This window comes from Odontesthes bonariensis, chromosome 10 (genome assembly GCF_027942865.1).
Source record: "Odontesthes bonariensis isolate fOdoBon6 chromosome 10, fOdoBon6.hap1, whole genome shotgun sequence".
NCBI classification, from domain to species: Eukaryota; Metazoa; Chordata; class Actinopteri; order Atheriniformes; family Atherinopsidae; genus Odontesthes; species Odontesthes bonariensis.
Window position 1 is genome coordinate 22,996,049 of NC_134515.1, and position 21,445 is coordinate 23,017,493.

At 41.3% G+C, this 21,445-nt stretch overlaps 1 protein-coding gene across 4 annotated transcripts; it reads left to right on the plus strand.

Moving 5' to 3' along the window:
- Positions 1-1,061: 1,061 nt before the first annotated feature.
- On the plus strand, positions 1,062-19,882 carry uckl1b (uridine-cytidine kinase 1-like 1b). Of its 4 annotated transcripts, none has more exons than XM_075474674.1 (15): positions 1,062-1,189; positions 7,548-7,741; positions 9,585-9,691; positions 10,632-10,802; positions 11,153-11,224; positions 12,152-12,341; positions 12,581-12,642; positions 15,680-15,699; positions 16,461-16,559; positions 16,683-16,776; positions 17,260-17,322; positions 17,455-17,577; positions 17,905-18,012; positions 18,097-18,253; positions 18,363-19,882. In XM_075474674.1, exons 1-15 carry the CDS (start codon positions 1,062-1,064, stop codon positions 18,440-18,442), a joined length of 1,668 nt encoding a protein of 555 aa, XP_075330789.1. In that variant the 3' UTR covers positions 18,443-19,882. The 4 variants fall into 4 exon arrangements, with proteins under 4 accessions (XP_075330789.1, XP_075330790.1, XP_075330791.1 ...); XM_075474675.1 differs by lacking the exon at positions 15,680-15,699 and adding an exon at positions 14,584-14,600 and having other exon boundaries at positions 1,078-1,189; XM_075474676.1 differs by lacking the exon at positions 1,062-1,189 and adding an exon at positions 3,868-4,451.
- The last annotated feature ends 1,563 nt before the right edge of the window (positions 19,883-21,445 follow it).

Genomic DNA, 21,445 nt, shown 5'->3' on the forward strand with positions numbered 1-21,445 from the left:
TGTTCCCACAGCCATAAGGCTTTTTAACAGTGACTGCTGAGTTCTTCTCAAATTGATTGATTAATTTTTTTATTTTATTTATTTAGTCATTTATTATCATTATTATTATTATTATTATTATTATTAGTTAGTAGTAGTATTTTTATTAGAATTTGTATTATTATTGTTGTTGTTAATATACAATCATTGTAAATATTAATAATTTTTGAGCTACTTGACTAATTTGAATTTTCCCCATTGGGGGATGAATAAAGTATTTTTCTATTCTATTCTATAAATATTTTTCAGCATCAATGGTGCCTTTCTAGATGTGCCCGTTGTCAGTTTCATAGGCACCAATACACACCCTTTTACCATCAGAGATGCAGGCTTTTGAACAAGGGATGAAAACAGATACTCCCTCTCCTCTTTGGTTGGGAGGATGTAGCGTCCACGATTTCCAAAAACGGTTTCAAAGTTTGCTTCATCTAACCACGGAACAGTTGTCAACTTTGAGTCCATTTTGGATGAGCATTGGCCCGGAGAAGACGGTGGCATTTCTGGTTCATGTTCACACGTGGCTTTCCTTTGCATGTGGGAACTTTGACCTGCATTTGTGGATGGCAGGGAGATCAGGCGATGATTTCTGGAAGTATTCCTGAGCACGTCCAGTGATTTCGATGACACTGTCATGAATGCATGCTGCACACAGATGTTTCCAGATTTTCAGAATCTTATGATGAGGAGACTCTGCTTCTCTAAGATCTTTTTTCTTTTAAAACTGACCATGTTATTGGCATGTTGCAAAGTTCCCTACTTAGTTGCAACATGCTCCTAAAAAAAGTAGTTTATCCTGTACTAATTACGTAATAACAGTCAGTTATCAGATCTGCACGTGGCCCGTTGAACGTCAGCCATAGCCAGCTTTGGGGACTGGGCCTTTATGATCATCACACTTGTACTGTAGCCTACATGTTTTTGACTCGAAACGGCGAGAGGTGCATTCTGGGGCTTGAAGTCTATATGTAGGCAGATGCTGCTATAGCGTTTAAACAGTGAACCGTGATACGACTACATGTCCCATGATGTCTCGGAGCCAACTTCAAGCTCAACACCTGATTGTCAACAGATATGATATGTCTGCCGTTAGCATAGAAGAAAGGCTTTCTAAGATGGACAGCGACGAGAGAACCTCATCTGCTTTGAACAGGTATTACGCTTAAAGGTTGGAGTTTAATCAGAGAGGGTTGTATTGTGTTCATTTTTTTTTTTTGCGAGTGCTTTTTGAACATTTTCTACTGGCAGTTAAGCATCTTTACGGAAACGCGAACAGTCACACTGTATGTCCAGAGGTACAGTAAGTGTACCTATTTTAAACTAACATATCGGTATATCTGCCAAGGCAGCCCGGGGAACTACAGTACAGTATAACTTTGTTAATAACAGCTGGCACACAAACTTACTGATATAAAGTCACCCGTCGTGCATTCCTCCCCTCTCTCTCTCTCTTTCTCTCTCTCTCTGGGCTTCGGAGCTGTCTTATTCTGCACGAGGTGGCCTCCTGACATCACCTCACACTTCAGCCGGAAAATAAGACACTGACACACGGACCCAAATAAGGCCTCGCACTTTAACCTGTGTCTAAATTTGTAGCGGTAAGAAAGCAATGGTGCGAGTTTTCACTTTGTGGAGAAAGAAATACGGCACGCGTTCCCTAATAGTACTAAGATACGAGTTAAGTGCTTATTATTACAGACAAGTGACGTCTTCTTCAGTCACATGCACGAATGCCGAATGGATGGACATTTGATTTGTGTGACTAATACTACAGCTGAATACACACACGCGCACGCAAACACACGTGTCATGCGGTCATATCGACCCAGTGAGCTCTGCATCACACCAACCTACAACTCGGTACCTTACTAAACCACAAGGGGGTGTTGCTGCATTGGTCTGATGGTCTATCTGCCGCGAGACGAGAGAACTGTTTGTCCCTGATCCCTAAAGTCACAGACAAGCACTAAGCCATTACTCATGGCAGGGCCATTTAACACGGGGATACTCTGCTGACGTTATATAGCTGGAGACAAACTGAATATCTGAATAAACCATACATCCTTCTCACAGTCTGACCATAACTCGGATTCCGATTCAACTTTATTGTCATTGTGCAGAGTATAGGTGCAGATCCAATGAAATGCTGTTAGCATAGTTAGGAGTATAGAGAATTATTTACATAAAGTGCAGTAGAAATCTTATAGGAAATAAATATATATTGTAAATACATGTACATTGTTAAGAAAGTGCATATCTATGAGGTAAGCACATACAGTGAGTGGAGAATGCAGATTACATGTAGCAAGAGCTGCATGTAGACAGTATTGGAGTATGAATAATATGTATGTAGGCTTGAGCAAGACACATAAGCAGTGCAGAAGGTGTAAGGATGCAGTAAAGTGACAGTACGATGGTATGATTTAATATAACAGAAAATATGATGTAAAGAATGCCATAATGTTAAAGTGTTAAGGCACAATATTGGATTTTTGCAAATATGAAATAGATTTTTCCCCTGGGAAAATAAAGTGTTTCTTATCAAGGAAATGAAGACTGCTTCAGTGTAAACGATTCCAACAGTCGAAACAAAACGTATGTCCAGTGATTCGCTGCTATCCTAAGTGCTAATTCTTCATTTCAAACAGCCACTTAATAGCAGACAAATAATGACTCTCCGATCCATACCGAGTGTATTTACCTCCATTACTTTCTGTCCTCATCTTTTAGAATTGGTTTGAAAAGGATTTGGAACTTGGCCTATGAACAACTGCAGCTGAACACAGTTTTGTTAATCACAGAGTTCACGCGAGTCGAAAGGCGTTGGAGACAAGTGTTATTTTTTCTTCCGCATCACATGTCCCTTTTTTTTTTTTTTTTTTTTTTTAGTTATAGTTTGTTTGTGTTTCTCAACCTCAGGCTCTACAGTGCCTCGTTGTAGCCAAAGCGGTGGTTGGATGCCTGGCATAGCAACGAGCTCTGGCTTCTTGTTTCGATGTGACTTTCTTGCATCGCAGCTGTCTTCTGGCCGCATTTTAAAGCTACAGCGACAGACCCAAAACTAGTTAAGATTAGAGGGATTACCATGTTTCTTTCCTCTGTGGTTTTACAAAGGAAGAAAAACACTCGTGGGGTCATGTCAATTCCAAACTCGAAACATGTTGGAATACTTAAAGCGTAGGTTTAAAACAAATCTAGTAGCTCCTCTAAGCAGCATGTGGATTAAGCTGCGACCCGGGGTTTGTTTTTACACTCACCAAAAAAAACAACTTTTCTCCTCTGAACTCAAAGGATATGGATTTATTTTGGTTGCATGTACAGGTTGTGGCTCAGACGAAGTGTGAGGGTGTGTCTAAGTGTGTGTGCGCATTGCCTGGGGCTGTTTGTCTGACTTTCAGCTGATAGAGCACTCAGTGTTGGGTTTCATCATGCTGCTTGTTCCCCAGTACTCTCTGTGGGTAATGTCTGGGAGGGGGCATCGCTCTCTGTGAGTGTGTGTGTTTATGTGTGGTGCTGACGCCTCCAGACTTGGTGTAAGGCACACAGAGACATAGCAAGTCCCTGCAGGGTACAAGCACATCACGTCCCTCGTGCCCTTCCCCTCTGCCGTCCTCTCTGTCTCTCCCCTCCCTCATTTCTCCCTCATGTCTCCTCCCAACACAGCCCGAGGCATCTCCCTTGTGAATTAAGTCAACGTCAACATCGGAGGAAAGTATTAGCTGGTCGTTTCTTTGTTCGTGGGCGCCCCCCCCCCCCCACCAGTTTGTTTCTTTGGGTCTCTGTCGCTCTCTCCTGGTCCCTCTTTCACCTCCAGCCACATATTGCAACACTGGCTGTCAAAGACAGACGACCCAAGCTCGGCATGCGCGTGTGTGCCAGTAGTGTGGGGGTCTGGCTCTGAGCTGGTGCTATTAATACCAGCTAATGAACATAATCTGGAGGGTAGGTTATCCTCTTACGTTTGTTGGCCAGGACGACTAAGGGGAGGAGCAGGGAGCTGGTGAAAGAGGAGGGAAAAGCTGCGCTGGAGTTTCACACTGAGTTGTTTTCTCCACCAAGCTGCAGTTCTTTTACTCTCCCTCTGCTGAGAGAATGGGAGAAACAGAAAGCTAAACACTTGTTTTAGGTTTCGTTTCTCACCCCAGTTGATATCACTCCACATTTCCCAATCTCTCTCTCACACCCAGCATATCTCTGGGTGTGTTGCACCAGAGGGCAGTACTGTTAAATGCGCAACTGAGCTCAGGTGCACAATAATACAGAGCATACCTGTTGTCAGTGGTGTAGGATTAAAACACAACTTGTGGAGTGCACACACTGGAAGTATCTCTTGCATTTTCTCCAGCTATGAACTCTCTACCAGCTTACTCCGGAGCTAGAATATCCGGCTGTTGGACTCTAAGATCTGATGGCAGGTAAGTGCCTTTGATTTATTTCTGTATTCCTGCTTTTTCTTATTATCCTCAGGTGTAACAGATATCTGGTTTTCTTTAGTTTTTTTTTAACTATGTGAGGTTTGGATATCTACTGTTTTTCTTCTTGAGATATGGAGTTTAAGCCTTCGAGGTATTTGTTGACATGCTGTGCTTTGGGAAATTTAGCATCTGTCACTCAGAAGCACCCGGCTGATATGATTGACTATATGGTGTTTTTATACTGAAGAATCTCAGTAGAATCATATTTTTAAAAACCTAGTTTTACAGTTAAATAATGAAATGCTAATTAAGATGACAAAACGGGAGGAAGTGTTTTTGTATGGTTGGGTTGCGTCAAATGAGTAGACGGTTTGTGTGAGTTTGAGTTGCACATTGATGCCATCACTTAGACTTGTTACGCATTGAGACATTGAACTGCATCACTTGCTGGAAATGTGACCTTTCACACCTGCTGAGCTTTGTTTGTACCTGGTTCTGGTCCACAAGAGTTTTCTCCGGCACCTTGCACTCTGACCTTTTGTTAGCCTTCTCTCTTTTCTCAACGGTACATTTACAGTGTGCGTTTAATGTTTAGGCGCACGAGTCAATAAAGCATAAGTGTAACCATTGAAGAAGGGCATGATTCAGCACAGTCAACCGGGCTAATCTTTTATGGCACCCTGGTTTGTTTTTAACTGATAACTCTGTTGGAGTGAGCTGTGTCTCAGTGTGTTGTCCCAGTCCACTATCTAGCTCTATCCAAGCCCAGGTGACCCTGATGCGATAAGATAAGTCTTCGCTCTCCCTTGTTTGCTACACTTCTGAACTCTTGACTCTTGGAAAGATATATGGCCCCTTTAAAGACCTGGGGGGCCGACAGTTAGGCGGAGAGCAGAAAACATCTAGGAAAACCTCTCTTACACAAACGTCTGTAGTTATGGCATCTGGCTGGATACTGTCCCCTCAGGGTGAGGTTTGGATATCTAGGATATTGCAGTAAGTGTTGCCAGCGACTGGTAAATAGTTAGACTTCTCACTCATACATGTTGAGCTGTGTTGTACAGCAACAAAGGCAGTGTGAGTTTTGGAGACGAGACTGGGTGTGAACTACTGCTTCACTGCTGATTTCCAAGTCGCTTTTCCTTCGCATTATCATAATTTGTTTACCGACGGCTTTGGTAACCCGTGTCATAGGTTTGCTAAACTAGACTTGTAAAAAAGCAGTCAAACTGGTTTTGCTCAGAAAGTTGGATCGGTTTTTTAACCAGGTGTTTGTAAAATTCTTGCTCACTTCCAATTGCAAATTCCCCTCAGGGGCTTATGCTTGATTGGAATTGGGTTGTTGACATTTGTTTATCGGGACCTTTTTATCTTGTTCACTGTGGTGACACGTTGTATTTCGTGGCACAACTGATTGCAGGACTATAGTCGTGTGATTGAGTCAGCATTTTTTTTCCGCAGACGTAACATTGAGGGTCTGTTTCACAACAAGATCTGAGACCTGATCTGAGAAAGGGCGGATACTTGAAGCATTGTCGCCTCACCCTTGATTGTCACATAGCTTGCTCATCAAATCTCAAACACAACTAAACAGGATAGCAGTAGTTGTCTCGCTTCTTTGTGTTGGTCGGCAAGTAAACTATAAAACTTTTAATTAGGTAGAACAAAAGAAGTACATTGTGGACACGCATCAAATGAGCAAAATCTTTTCTTGTGACATCCTTCTGTTGCCTTTTTAATTGCATACAGTACTGCGCAGACGTTTTGAGCAACCCCTCGTTTATCCGAATGTACTGCCTGGAAAATGAGAAATGGGAGCAGTTGTGTATTGAAACATGACACAACACTGGTTCATCCCTTGAGTTAGGTGCCTGTTCAATGATTTAATGATTCATAGGTCAGTGTAAAGTTGTTTAACACCCCCCCCCAAAAAAAAAAGAAGCATTTTCCTATGATAGAATATGTATTCAGGTACCAGGACTGGACTGAAAGTGAGTGAAAAAGTAGCCAGTTGAATAGAAAGAAAAGAGAAGTGGCTCGGTAGTATTTTTTGGGCTTTTATGCCTTTAATGGACAGAACAGATTAAGAGAGACAGGAAGCAGAGAGGGGGGAAAGACATGCAGCAAATTTCCGTCCGATGTGGGACTCAAACCAGGGCCAGCTGCAGCAAGGACTGTAGCCTCTGTACATGGGGCGTTTTCAGGAGCACGTGTCAGATCTTTTCTGTGACAGTGGTGTGCTTGTGTGGCAATAAACCTCAATAGACCAGAAGTAAAACAGAAAAAGTCTACTGATAAAAGCAGAATTAGATAGAAAAATGATAAGTGCGTGCAGCATCTCCATCAAGCTCTCTATGTTACGCTCCTCACATGCTGCAAAAATGGTTATTTCTAAGCCATATAGTTATATCACAGGAACAGAGAGGCACTGTATATGCATGCTTTCTTGCTGGGAAAGTTGAGGGATCTTTGTCTACTTCTTAACTTTCCCGTCACCTACATAGGGCTGTTAGAAACGCCTCCGAAAACGTACCAGTTCAAAGCATTCGGGTATGGATGACATCGTCCTCAGATTATTTTGTTCCCATTGTGTAAAAGGAACTATATACTGCATGTGTACTTTGTTACGTGTAGCAATTAGACAACACGAGTTTGTACAAAGTTCACTTGGTGAAGATGTGACGAAGTAAATATTAACCCAAAACTGGAGGGAAAATGCTTCAGACGTTTTTTGCTGTCGGTCACCTTTCTTTAGTTCACCTGTGTGTCCATTCCATTGTCACACATTTAATAATGATAACCTGATGCCACCACGCATTAGACATAAAAAAGACTGTGTTAAAGGTATTTTATGGTCACGCGTGTTTTGCTCTCATGAACTCTTTTCGTGCGTAGTTTGTTTGGTTGCGTGAGAACCCGATCGTACTGAAATAAAACGCAATGAAACGCATCATGTTACAGCAGCTGAGAGGACGTGACTGTGCAGAATGATGTGGAATCAACTACAAAAAAATATGCACAAACAAAAATGAACTATATTTTATTTAATGCTCCAAGACAGTGATGCGTCGATCTGTTGTGTTTGTTAATCAACAGTGGAGGTGGGGAGGGTTCACTGGACCGGCTTCTTCCCTCGGTAAGCACAGGCCTTTCTCCCAGGAAAAGGACAACCAGCCAGTGTAAGTCTGAGCCTCCGCTGCTGCGCACCTCCAAACGAACCATCTACACTGCCGGCCGCCCCCCCTGGTACAATGAACATGGAACACAGTCCAAAGAGGCCTTCGTCATCGGTAGGAAACTGTTCTTTTACAATCTATCTTTTCCTTTGATTTAGCAAAATAAAGAAGAATGTTTGAGTGCATGAATGCACCATTTCAACGCTGAGTTTAAAAAGCTGCGTAAGCATCACTCAGATGTTGGAAAAGTTTGCCGGTTATCATAATTAGCCAAGTAGAGGCGTCTTTTTCACAGCTTATACCCAAAATTATTGCTCATGTGTGTCGGTTTGCTCATTCAATGCCACTTTTAATATTCAAACTAATTAAAGGTGGCTCTGCATGGCCAGCTGGAAATATTAGGCATAAACTGTGCAAAAAAAATCTTTACAAAAAAAAAAAAAAAAAAACCTTCATCTGTTCATTGGATTGTTTACTTAATCGGTTTCTATGGAAAAATAGTTTGCTTCCAAACTGACCTATTTTCTGTTTTCCAGCATATGAAATTTAAAATCATACAAGCAGTCTTTTTCATGGCGTTCATTCATAGTGTTAACTCATTGGCTGCCATTGACGTCTATAGACGTCAATTTAAAAAAAAACGTTGACTGCCAAAGATGTCTATAGACGTCAATTGCGTTTTTTAACGGAGCGGGCTGGGGAACAATCTAGCGGAGTTTGTCACTAAATCTTAGGCTTGTAAACACTAAACAGAGAATATACTGGCAAAATTACCCGCAAGGTGGCAGCAGTGCCACTTTGCACAAAAAAAAAAAGGGATCTCCTGCTGGTGCCCAGAGTCAGGACTAAACAAGGTGAGGCTGCGTTTCAGTTTTATGCTCCTAAAATCTGGAACAGTCTTCCAGAAGATGTGAGACAGGCCTCAACTCTGACAATGTTTAAATCCAGGCTGAAAACAGTTCTATTTAGCTGTGCATATGACACCTGAAAGTATTTTATCTGCACTCTTCACTTTTTAATTAATTAATGATTATTTTAATGGGTTTTAAATTTCTTTCTTTTTTAATTTCTTTCTTTTATTTTTTTTATTCCTTTTTAATGGTTTTATTGCCTTCTTGTGATTTTATGTAGCTGTAAAGCACTTTGAATTGCCCTGTGTATGAATTGTGCTCTATAAATAAAATTGCCTTGCCTTGCCTTGCCTTGTTTTCTCCATTTTTTTGGTCAAACAGCTGTTTTTGGTGAAACCAACCTATATTCTACTGTCTATTACTAAAGGACTGAAAATGGTAGAAACAAACTTTTTTTTCCTGATGAAAGTAGAGAGTCTACTCTTTCTTTTGGTCATTTCGTTGTGTACATAGTCATAAGACACACTTTTCTGTGGGTCTTGGAACATCAGTCAAAATACTGTAAAACACTTGGCAGTATGGGTCTCTCTGCACTGAAAATGGCTGGCAGCCAATGAGTTAATAGAAAAAGATCGGTGTGGGTAGGACTGCTTAGTTCCTCTTCAGCCAGAGTTGCTGTGCCTTGTTGCTCACTAAAACAGTGCTGCTGGAATAAAATGTTTTGCAATTGAATTTTTCCCGATTTGATGATTCACATGAGCTTCTAGTTGAGTTTCTAGTTTCTACAGTTGTCAGACAATAAGTTGCTACCGTGATGGTTCACGAGGGTAGAATGTTTTAAAAATGGTAAATTTATCCAACATATACAGTATATGTATTAGAAATGTGAGAGAATCTTGCTGGAAAAAAGTCACTGACTGTGTTTTTGCCTCGCTATGTGAAAGTAATTGTCTGAAACAAGCCTCAGCCTGCACTGATTGATAACAGGCCTGTCTTGCCATATTAGTTCTGATATGTTTGTACCAAGAGATTGTATTTTGAAATGGTGCTTTTTCTAATGTATAAAAGCATCGCCTGATGTCTTTGTGTCCTTTTAATCCTCACAGGTCTGTGTGGTGGCAGCGCTTCAGGAAAGACAACTGTTGCCAGGAAAATCATTGAAGCTTTAGATGTTCCATGGGTTGTATTACTCTCTATGGACTCTTTTTACAAGGTACGTATGATCGTGCAGTGTGTGACGTGTACTGACGGTGTGTGTGCATTTGCATTATGTTGCACACGTGCAAAACGTTGTTGTAAGTTGCTCAATTTTGACTTTAAAAAAAAAAACAAATCTTTTACATTAGTCCCAAGTGGGGTCAGGTCCAAGAAATTAAAGTTGTGACATGAGATACCCCTCCCTCTGTTTTCCCTCTGAATCCCTTGGAAGATAGAGAGAGGAGATACAACGGAGGCTCATGTGGTGAAAGCGAGTTGCAGTGATGAGTAAAATCGGGAGAGAGAACGAGCGCTCGAAAACAATCAAGCAAGAGCAATCATTCTTGCCCCTCTATAGCTCCACCCACTCTGGTTGTGTAATCGTGCCAAAAACTGACAGCAGTAAGGGGGTCAGACCGTGCAGAGTACGAGGGATTTATGAATGCTCCTGTTGCCCTTAGCAAGCTCTGCACTACCAGAGGTCAGCATTTGTTTACATTTCGTTAAGAATGTGTGTGTTTTCACATTGATATCTGCTTTTCTGCTGTTGGAGAAGCCTACAGCCAACACAAAGCATGCAACATTGGTTTATAATATTGAGTGTGTAATCAGCTCACTTGAGATGGGGGCGTTGCTGTTCAGAAATGGCCAAATACCAGGTCTGGGGCTTTAACGCTCAACTACCCCGAGGGCACACGCACAGCACCTGGTACAGACGTCACAGTGGCGCATGATTCTCCTAAATTTAGGTCCCCCAACTTCAACTGCTCTTCAACAGGGATCTGTGTTTTCATGCTTATCTTTGCTTATATACATTATGTTTTAGTATCTGAGGACGTACATCCGATGTAACAGAATGCATTTAAGGAACCTTGCTTGATTTATGCTTTTATTCATTGTAAGTAAGAAAGCACATGGAAATCCTGTTGTATTGAAAACACCTTGGTGATCCGTAGGTCTTGTCCCCAGAGGAGCAGACCCGGGCTGCCAGCAATGATTATAACTTTGACCACCCTGATGCCTTTGACTTTGATTTGCTGACACACACCCTGCGCAAACTCAAACAGGGCAAGAGCGTGAAAATCCCTGTGTATGACTTCACAACACATGGGAGACAGAAGGACTGGGTAAGGATGAACGTGCACATGCGGACATGCAGTACTGCGTATGTAAGCTAATGGGTTGCACGTCAGAGTTGGTTCATGCAGTATAATCTCAGTTTCTCGACATCTAAGAGGGTTTTAATCTCCATCATGCGTTTTAGTCACATTTCAAAGCTACATGACTCCAGATGGTCTCTGTTAAGAGTGCTGTAGTGATATCTGTCAAACTTGTTGTTTTCTAATAAATTGCACTGGGCTATTTGTTCATCAATGGCACCTACTTCCATATATATAGGTGTTTACTGTTTGTATCTTCACAATGCTGTTGTTGGTAAAGACATTTTACTCTAATCTTGAATGTTTGTTCATGCCAGAAAACCGTATACGGGGCCAGTGTTATCATCTTTGAGGGAATCATGGCCTTTGCAGATAAACAGCTCTTGCAGGTAAAGTAATTATCCTCTAATGTGCTCTGCACAACTGACTCACTGGAGTCGGTTGTGGCCCAACAGGCTTTTGCTAAGTCAGAGTTCATTTGCATGTCTTTTGTTTTTCTTTTGGGGATGCAAAAACAGCCGTAGTAAGTCTAATGATAAAATAAGTCTTAAAAAAAACCATGCACACATATAAATTACATCTGTTTACAAAGTGAACAAATCCATGAACTCGTTTATGTGCACATGTGAGTTGAGTTTAGAGAAACGGACACACAAAAGTGCCAAAGATGATTTAGAAGCCTTGTCTGTATCGCAAACGTTTGTTCAAGTCTGTTTGATAACACACTGTACTTATAAATCACCTTTCTAGTCTAGTTGACCACTCAGAGTGCTTTCACACCATAAGCCACTCTTTCACACACACTCTCTCATACAGTATTTCTTTGTCTAAACAGTGGCAACACAGCTCTCGTTTCTCCATCACACACCATGTCAGTGTCAAATCAGCTTATACTACATAGTTGAAAAATGACACATTGGACACATGAATTGTCTTGACGGACATGTTGATTTAGTGTTTTCTTCTTGTTCTTAGGTATTGACACACAAAGAAAAAAGAATAGAATAGTAATGAGCCATCACACAATTGTAGCACCAGCCTGGTCATTTGTGTTCCAAGAAAATGTCCGTCAGAAGTTAGATTGCAATGTTTTAATTTTTAAAAAAGTTTTCTCGTGGATTTTTTATTTTTTTTTCGAAAAATGGAATCTAATAAAAATTGCACCACAGTTTGAAATAGGAAGGGTTCATTTCAAACTGAACATGCAGTCTGGTCTCTTTTTCTATGTCATTGTTTCGTGAAATGTCGACATTGAGCTTTATTTTTCTTAATGTTCAGTGGAACACTTTCTGTCTCTGTTTCAAATTTTCCTTTAGTTGCTGGACATGAAGATCTTTGTGGAAACGGACTCTGACATTCGTTTGGTGCGCCGCCTCAGGAGGGACATTACAGAGCGAGGCCGAGATATCGAGGGTGTCATCAAGCAGTACAACAAGTTTGTGAAGCCAGCTTTCGAGCAGTACATTGAGCCGACCATGCGCCTGGCTGACATCGTGGTGCCACGGGGTGCGCGCACACTGACCTATTTGCATATGCAAATTCAGAATTGCACAACTGTAGCTCATGATGACATAACAGCAGCAATATAAAAAAAAGAGTTAGACTTATCATTTCGATTTTATTATGCAGCAGTGCTCTTGTAGCACTTTTTTTTGTTTTCCAACTGTTAAAAAAAAGTCACATGTTTTCAAACTCCGCAGATGGAAAACTAAACATCTCTGTTTCTCTGATTTTCATCCTGTCAGGTGGTGGCAACATGGTAGCCATTGATTTGATTGTGCAGCATGTTCACAGTCAGCTGGAGGAGGTGAGAGAGGACACTCCCAGTCAGACACTAACATGAAAGCACACTCACATGACATGTACATTTGGAAGAGCACTGAAGAGCACTCCCACTTCCTGTTTTTTCTGTTTTTATTGGTTTCTGACTCAGTACATGTACTAACTAAATGCACACATATGGGGGTGTGCTGATAAGCAGCACTTGATCTTTTGCCCAGAAGCTGCATTGCTCCTTCTAGTGGATGAAAAAGACATTGCACAGGTTTTAACGAGGTCTGATTGAGTTTGATTGCTCTGGCCTTGTTTATTAACCTCAGTAGTTGCAATTTGGATTATTCAGTTTTTGCCTCATGGTTAATGTGAATATGAATGCATTTAGGAAAGAGTCAAGTGATTTGTATGCCTGTCATAATGTAAAACTCATTAATATTGATTAAGAGTTTCTGGAGTTCTAATTTGACTAACGGTTAAATAATTAAACCATGTTACAACAGTGTTAACCCCTCATTGGGTTTTTTGTTTTGCATTGTTCTATATCAAACTAATTCCCAGACATTTCATTTTGACATTTCCTTTTGAGTGACTTTGATTGTTGTGGAAGCATTCCATCCAAATCTTAGACTGTATTTTAAAGAGGGGGAAGCAAGTCACTTTTGGCCATCTACGTTTTTTTTTAGAGTCAGACGTGTCCGACTCCAGGGTCAGTCCTCTTGGACGAGAGGAAGAGAACAAAGTTATTTGGCAAATATTAGGCTCACCTGAGCTCTGTTACCAATTTTCATTCTTAATTCATGTTGGCTACGGAATGCTAATTGTCGTCTCACTTCTGCGCACAACCCTTATGGCACCTTGTAGACTTCCTATTAAGATTTGGAACCATTCAGATCAAAGTATTTATTTTTGCCCTAAACATACCTCTGTATGAGTTCTATTACCTATTTAATGATGGGATTACTGTCAATATAACCACCAGCACAGCCCACAGGCCCTCAGCTGTTTTCGACACAGTTTTAGGTTTTGATTGATGTAAAACTTTTTAGCATCCTGTGCCCACAGCGGGTACAATCAAACCCCCCCCCAAAAATACTTTGATATACTCCCAGAGACTGTCGTAGCATCATCATGTGCCTCATCTTTCAGAAATGATGTCTTTTCATTCTTGATACGGGGCATTCTTGATACGGTGATTTTGAACTAAAGCCAGAGTTATTAGGTTTTGATTGAAAGCATTTGTGTGAGTGCCCGTACAATCCTTTAGAAAAACCTGAATAAAAAACGTTAAGGTTATGTGCTGCTGTTACTAATAAACTCGCAGCCTGCTACAGGACTCGCTTTATGAAGAATCTGGATGAATATAAAAAGAAACTACAGAAATATCTGTAACTCAGTCCCAGTAATACTGAGAGTGTTTCTGACACTTTAGAAAAAAATGGTGGAGTTGCTTTTCAAGCAAGTACGCTATATTGTTCCAAACCGCTCTCAATTTCCTTTGCATTTGCCATGGACAGGGATTTTTTTTGGCAATTTCCTCCAGGAATAGGAAGTGATTAGCAATTCATGGGAGAATTTTTGCATCTTTTGAATGGGAGTCGTGTTTTTTTGCAGCCAGGACCTTGCAGCCCTCAACGGGGCTTCACTTCAAACCACATCAAACAGGCCTCATTTTTCTGGCACAATTGCCTCCTCTGTCTTTAATATACAGTCTATGATCCTAATACTCAAACATCCAATTATGCATTGAGTGTTGGTTTGTGAGAACACAACACATCAAATTCACAATTGGATTTGTTATACAGCCAGCACTAATAACCAGTCACCGAATGCACATTTTTGTCTGTGGGGAGCACTTTGTGTGACGGTGTTGTTTGCTACATGTCCTCACCACCACACAAAAACACACATGCTTCTGACGGACTACTCTCTCACTCTCCCCCTCCCCTCCACCCCCACCCTCCATTGCTCACAGCGCGAGCTCAGCGTCAGGTAGAGTGGCCGTTATCCTATTTATCATTCTCTCCTCTACAACTTCCCATTTCCCCAAGTGCTCCAGCTTCTTACTGGAAGGGAGAGAAAAGAGTAAAACCAACCTCTTTCTTTCGCCTTTCATGCTGGCTGCCACGACACATCACCAGGCGGCACTATTGCATCTTTTAACCAGATCTGGCGGCAGTAGTGTAAACTCTGGATCCACATTAATGCAAAAAAAGAAGCACTGTAAGAAAACTGTAGTTTGAAAAGTTTGCAAGTGATGTGATGCAGCCAGTATTTAATGTAAAGGCGTTGGTTTTCCTTCTCTTTATGTTTTATAGAAATTACATCTCACACGCTTCCTGCCTTCTGTGTCTAAAAATACACCCATGATTCAAGTCACTGACCCCTATTTTCAGTGGCAACAAGAGAGAGAGAGTGACTATAACAGAAAGCACAAGAGAGGAAGCTCTTGCTAGCTATTGTTGATTATCACACACCTCAGCCACAGAGAAAGTTTCCAATACCCTACTACAAAGCGCTGAGTTTTTCCATTGAATGTCGGCCACAGCAACTGAGACAGACCGAGAGAGGAAGTGAGCTTGGTGTGTCTCTTTAGACACAGGATGTGCTGGGGCCTGTGAGCTGAAATACCAACCTTTACTGTTCGGCACAGTGAAAGAGTGACAGCCACACGATAGCTGGCGCGCCTCCCACGCATACACACAATAGATATACCTGCATCTATACCAAAATCTGATCCAAAAAGTCATTTTATTTCTTGCTTTAGCATCTGCAAGTATCTTTTAACGCATGGCCTGTTACCTGAGTTCTTGTCAGCCTTGTGATTCAAATATGAGTGTGAGTGATAACCCATAAAACTTTGTTTAACTTGAGATGTCAGTTTACCTCAACAATATCTTCTGAAGCATTTCCAAATCTCAGCTGTCACACTTTGCACTGTGTCTGATAATCCTCCATCCCTTCATCCACCTGACCTTGTGTCTCTTCTCATTTTTCCTCCTCTTATCTGTTGTCTTTTCTGTGTCCCCTCTGTTGTGATTGTTTGTGTCGTCAACATGTTCTCCCCATAGAGGAAGCTTCGCTGGGATATGTGAGCAGATTTGCTATCATTTTTCTTTTCGTTGGATTGGGCTTACCTGTATCACAGTGACATTCTAGATGCTGTAGTGTCGATACGACTGCATCACTGGGCATTTTGTATCTGTTTTGTCTGGAGTCTTGGGTAGACCTACTAGATATTCTGAACTAATGTTTTTTTTTTTGTGAAAACACAGAGACCTATCATGGAAAATAATGTGGACTTGTTTACATTAGATATTGAAATTCTACTTTATTTCTAATGTGTATGATCATTTTTAGATGGATCTGTTTAGCTTTTTCGACTTCTTTTCCATCATCATGGTCTCTGTGCCATCCTAATTTTCCTCTGAGATACTCAACACTTGGCCCCGTGTGCTCTGCAAATTTGTGTGACTATTTTCCCAAACAATCCTGTTAGATCGGTTACACTGTCATTATCAACTTTGCTCTAACTGATGCTGAAAAATTAGTCTTTGTCCTCTTTCTTTTTTTCTGCATGCACATTCACGTTTGTGTGTGTGTGTGTGTGTGTGTGTGTGTGTGTGTGTGTGTGTGTGTGTGTGTGTGTGTGTGTGTGTGTGTGTGTGTGTGTGTGTGTGTGTGTGCGCGTGCGCTTGTTTTCTGAGTGTGAATGCAGAACGTACGCGCACGCCTCTGTGTGACTCTGAAGTCTTAATTGCTCCTGTATTCATGTCTCCGTCCATCTTTCATTCTTTCCACTGCTCTCACCCTTTGCCACCCCCGCGCTACTATTTGTTGCCGTGGTTACAGGGCAGCCCTGGCTTCTGCGCACCAGGCCCAACCCCTCCCCCAAACCCTCAGCGTGCTGGAGAGCACACCCCAAGTCAGGGGCATGCACACCATCATCAGGTAAACGCTAAGAGGCCTTCATTTCTTCCTTTAACATCGGGATGTGTTTCCATGAAAGCCTTTGCAGTGTAAAGCTGCTGCCATTGAAATAAATCTCGTCTCCCTCTTTATCTTGTCATGTAGAAACAAGGAAACAAGTCGCGATGAGTTCATCTTCTACTCCAAGAGGTTGATGCGTCTGTTGATTGAACGAGCGCTCTCCTTCCTCCCCTCGCAGGTTCTGAATACTAGAATACCCTGAAAATCAGTTGGTAGCGGTGCGTTAGATTCTGTGAATGTATTAGGACAATACCATTAGATAACTATGTGCAGATAGAGAGCGATGGAAAATAGGAAACTTTGAGATAACCGGTGTATTGAAAGATGCCTACGAGATACAGCAGAAGAGGGGCATACATGTGACCTCAATTTTATACTCGGTACGGAAAGATAGAGACGAATGGAAATTGGTTGCATTTTTGTCAAATATACACACACTGTAATGGCTTTCAACATGAGCATGGAAACTTATCATGTCACCACAATGGAAAGTTTTCATGCCTTATTCGAAAGTTGTCGCGTGCATTGCACAAACTTACGACTGATGGGCTGTAGTTCTCTGTAGCCGGACACAATGTATTTTCTTGTCTGCTTTAGTGCAGTATGCAGCAAGGTGATCAGCTCTGTGCTCACACTCTCATGGTTTTAATGATTATCTCAGGTCCACATAGTCCAGACCCCCCAAGGAGAGGATTATGAAGGCAGAAATTTCCACGGGAAGAGGGTGAGTGACTCCATTTACTACTCCACGCTGTTTTTTATTTTTTCTGTAGCCATTCAGAATCATTTCTCTCTGCCTTAAATGATGCAATTAACCTCCGTTAAATGTTTAGTTTTCTTTCTTTTTTTTCTGTAGATCACAGGCGTGTCCATCCTGCGAGCTGGGGAGACCATGGAGCCGGCTCTGAGGGCCGTCTGCAAAGACGTCCGCATCGGGAAGATCCTCATCCAGACCAACCAGGACACGGGAGAACCAGAGGTACACACCTGCAACAACTCCACCAGCTCTAGAACTTCTGAGTAGTTTAAAACTGATTATTGTTTTATGCTTATTTTCATTGTCCCCAATGAGGAAACTTTCAACTTTTTGAAACAGGTTCCACTGAACCGGGTCCAAATGCATTTGTACGGATTGAAGTGTGTGTTTTTGTTTTTGTTTTTTTGTGTGCATTCTGTTTATCTAAATGTCCTGTTCAGGAAATGATCACATTGGGGTTATTTCCACACAATACCACAAGCGACATAGTTGCAGGTCAGAAATGTCATATTTTGGTATTAACCCAAATCCTGTCTTTGCACGTTTCAGCTTCATTACCTTCGTTTACCCAAAGACATCGGCGAAGATCATGTTATTCTGATGGACTGCACTGTGTCCACAGGGGCCGCTGCCATGATGGCAGTACGAGTTCTGCTGGTGGGTGTGCCTCGTTGTTCACAAAATCCACTTTGATTGCATTCTACATGTAGCCTGTTTTCATTGGGCCGGTTTCATTTTCAGGATCACGACGTTCAGGAAGACAAGATCCTGCTGGTTTCTTTGCTCATGGCTGAAATGGGAGTCCACTCGGTTGCCTATGCATTCCCACAGGTCAAAATCATCACCACAGCTGTGGACAAGAAGGTCAACGACCTCTTTCACATCATACCAGGCATAGGTGAGTGATGCTATGGAGAGAAGTGCTACATTATTTTCACAGTTATGCCTTTTGATCTTTACACGGTGTCAACAAAGTTCACATCACGTCATGTTTTTGATCGCTGTAGGAAACTTTGGGGATCGATACTTTGGAACAGATGCACCTCCTGACTGGAGCGACGAGGACATAGATGAACCCAGTTACTGATATTTCTACAATATCTTTTTGATTTTGGACTGTGCCCCTCAGTGGACAATCTGAGGACGTACTCTTTGCCTCTGTTCGGCCGCAGCGTGCATCCTTCGAGGGCAAAAAAGGACTCAGCCGAGAAATAAAGTTAAAACAGGGCAACGAGATGTTGCTAATGTACAGTTTGAATTTTAAATTATATTATTTAATCATTTGGGAATGATGGGAAGGAACGTTACCGTTATGAAGTCTGAAATATTTTTATTTTTACAGTATTTTCAAAGTTGTAAAATTCTATTTGAATGTTTGAATTGTGACAATCGCCATGAAAATTCGCTGACACGTCAGACCTGATCAGCCTTAAGTCGAGTACTGTGGACGACACAACTGAATGTGAATTTGCACACGACGGAAAAGAACAACAGTCGGGGTTTTAAGCTTATTTTTTCACCACATGGCTCCTTCCTCTTAACGTTTGCAAAAGTAAAATCAGAACATGTACTTGAGTGGCTCGACTTCCATCGCCACAAGCACTTTTTGAAGGACCATTCAATCGGAAAATGTGTGGGTGTATCTCTTTTTTTTTTTTCTCTTTTTTTTTTAGCGCTCTCGTTCAGCCTTTTCCTTCTCTGTGGATGCTGACCTAACCAGCTTAAAAGGATGTTGAAAACCACTTTTCATTATACAGCTTTAAGTATGTACTTGTGGTTTATGTTTACGCTGAAAGTTCTTCATTTACATATTTCTTTTGGCCACGGAGAGACCTGACCTGTCAGCAGGCAAGTCATGCATCTTTTTGTTGCTTTGAGAATGGGTCATCTGCTTTTAGCAAACACACAATAAGTCTTTACTTCAGTCTCGCACACACTGATTTATGCCTCCGTCTTTTTTAACGCTTTTGGTTGTTTAAAGAGAGCTTTTGAGCTCTGGACTCATGAAATTGAAATATCTACAGGTCAGAAAGTTTCCAGATCGTGCCTGAACTTTTTTTACTTGGTAGCTACATTGAAAAGAATGAGGTCCATCGGTTAAAGTTGGGGGGGCTCATTAATATCGCCTCTTACTTATTTTTGGAAAATGTCAACAGTTTGCCCGACTATTGTTTTGATTTTCTTTTTCTTTTTTTTTAAATTCATGATTTATATTTCTTGGAATTTCAATGTTTTACATTTCTAATGAAAGGAACTTCGTGCATCCTGTCATATTAGTGACAGATCGTCAATGCTGGCTTATCATCGCTGTTACTGTACAGTAAGTTCTTACTGCTGCATACAGCTGTCTTTCTGTGCTGAGATCAGTTGATTGTGTTTGCAGCCTCAGTGTTTGATTGTGCCGTTTTGGGTTCACCAGCTCTGCATGTTTTTGTCTTTTTTTTTGTTCTTGTTTTGTTTTTTCAAAAAAAAAAAAATATATATATATATATATATATATTTAATAAAAGTGCAATACAGATTTTAATTGGTTCTAATTGTTTTATTTATGTCAATTATGAATATTATAACCCAGTATTCGGCCAGCGCCCATCACTTATCCAAAAAGGAAGAACGGGAGATTAAAATACCTCAAAGCACATAAAGAGAACTTCTCTTCATGTCTCCATAATGTGGATAAGTTGCATTTATCAAACATTTCGACACAGACACGTCGCCTTCACTCTGAGAATGAACAGGAAGGATATTGTGGTTGTCCTCTTCTCATGGAAAATAACCTTGATACCTTCCATCACTTTCCATAATTATCACCCTGACAGCTGTCGAGATGTCGGTCACGTGAAAGAATGATTGGCACGCATCTCATGAGGCCAACGGACAATTACAAACCAGCGACCTGTTGGGCAGATGTTGACACAGAAAAGTCATCTTTTTCTGGGGGAGGAGGCATGAAAAGGACAGTGAAAAGTCATGCAAGAGCTAAGAATATCAGGAAACTCACCAGCAGCTATTTCTTTTATCTTGTTCTTTTACGAGCAGCCGTAATAGATTAATAGTTGTTTATTTTCTTTAATTTTTTGCACAAGTTAAGATGCCCGTCTTTAAATCAGATGGCTTGAATATAATTCTACTAGCTTAACTTTGAGGTAAACTGAAAGGTTTTCCTTCTACTCGTGTGTGACATTTGCTGATGATATTTGCTTAAACACATTGTATAGATTCAATGAAGACAGGTTTTATTCTAGATGACAGAATGCATGGCAACTTCAAATGAATGGAGATGTCAGTGGAAAGTTCACCAGCAGCACTGACAAACAGGAAGGTGGTGTATCACGGTGTGTGTGACTTGCATCCCCATTGGTAGCACAGAGCACGATGAGGTCACAGCTTAGTGAAGACAGTGGCTGTTATAACTCAGCGACCTGTGCTGCTATTTCATCCTCACATCACTGGCATGTGCTCTGGGGTGCTCCACTCTCCTCCCGTCTGCTTTCTTTTGATTTTGACTTTACATGATGAAGATCGCCCCCCCTGTCTGGTTTGACTGCGCCTGAGGAGTCACAGGGTCTGCCATGTGGGTAAGGAGCATGCAGAAAAGTCTCTGAAAGCTTGCAGTTTCCTCCCAGTAGTGCGATGATTGTAGAGGAAACATGGAATATAACTGTTTTTATGGCTGTTATTTAGTTTGGTTAATGTCCTATCAGTGTCTCTGGATTGTACATGTGAAGAGATGTAGGCCATTACTGAGCAGCAAGTGAGTGCTGATAGTTGAGGATAAATTATTCAGATGATGAAGTATTTCTGAATCATGTGAAGAGGGTTTAGATTAGCCTGTTGAAGAGGGTAAAGTATTGTCTTTCCCCTCTCCTTCTCCTTCTCCTTTGCCTTCTCCTCTCACTCTGTGTGTGTGTGTGTGTGTCCTCGTACACGCTCCATCTGCATAGTTTATCATGAGAGTAGAAACTCTGAGAGATTGGACGGTCTTCATAAAATCAGACCAGGTTGATTTATATGTTTTTAGTAAGAGATACAGTTTGAGCATTAAGCTCAGTTGGTTGAGTGTTTAATTGTCCTGTGAGAGGTTTCAGTG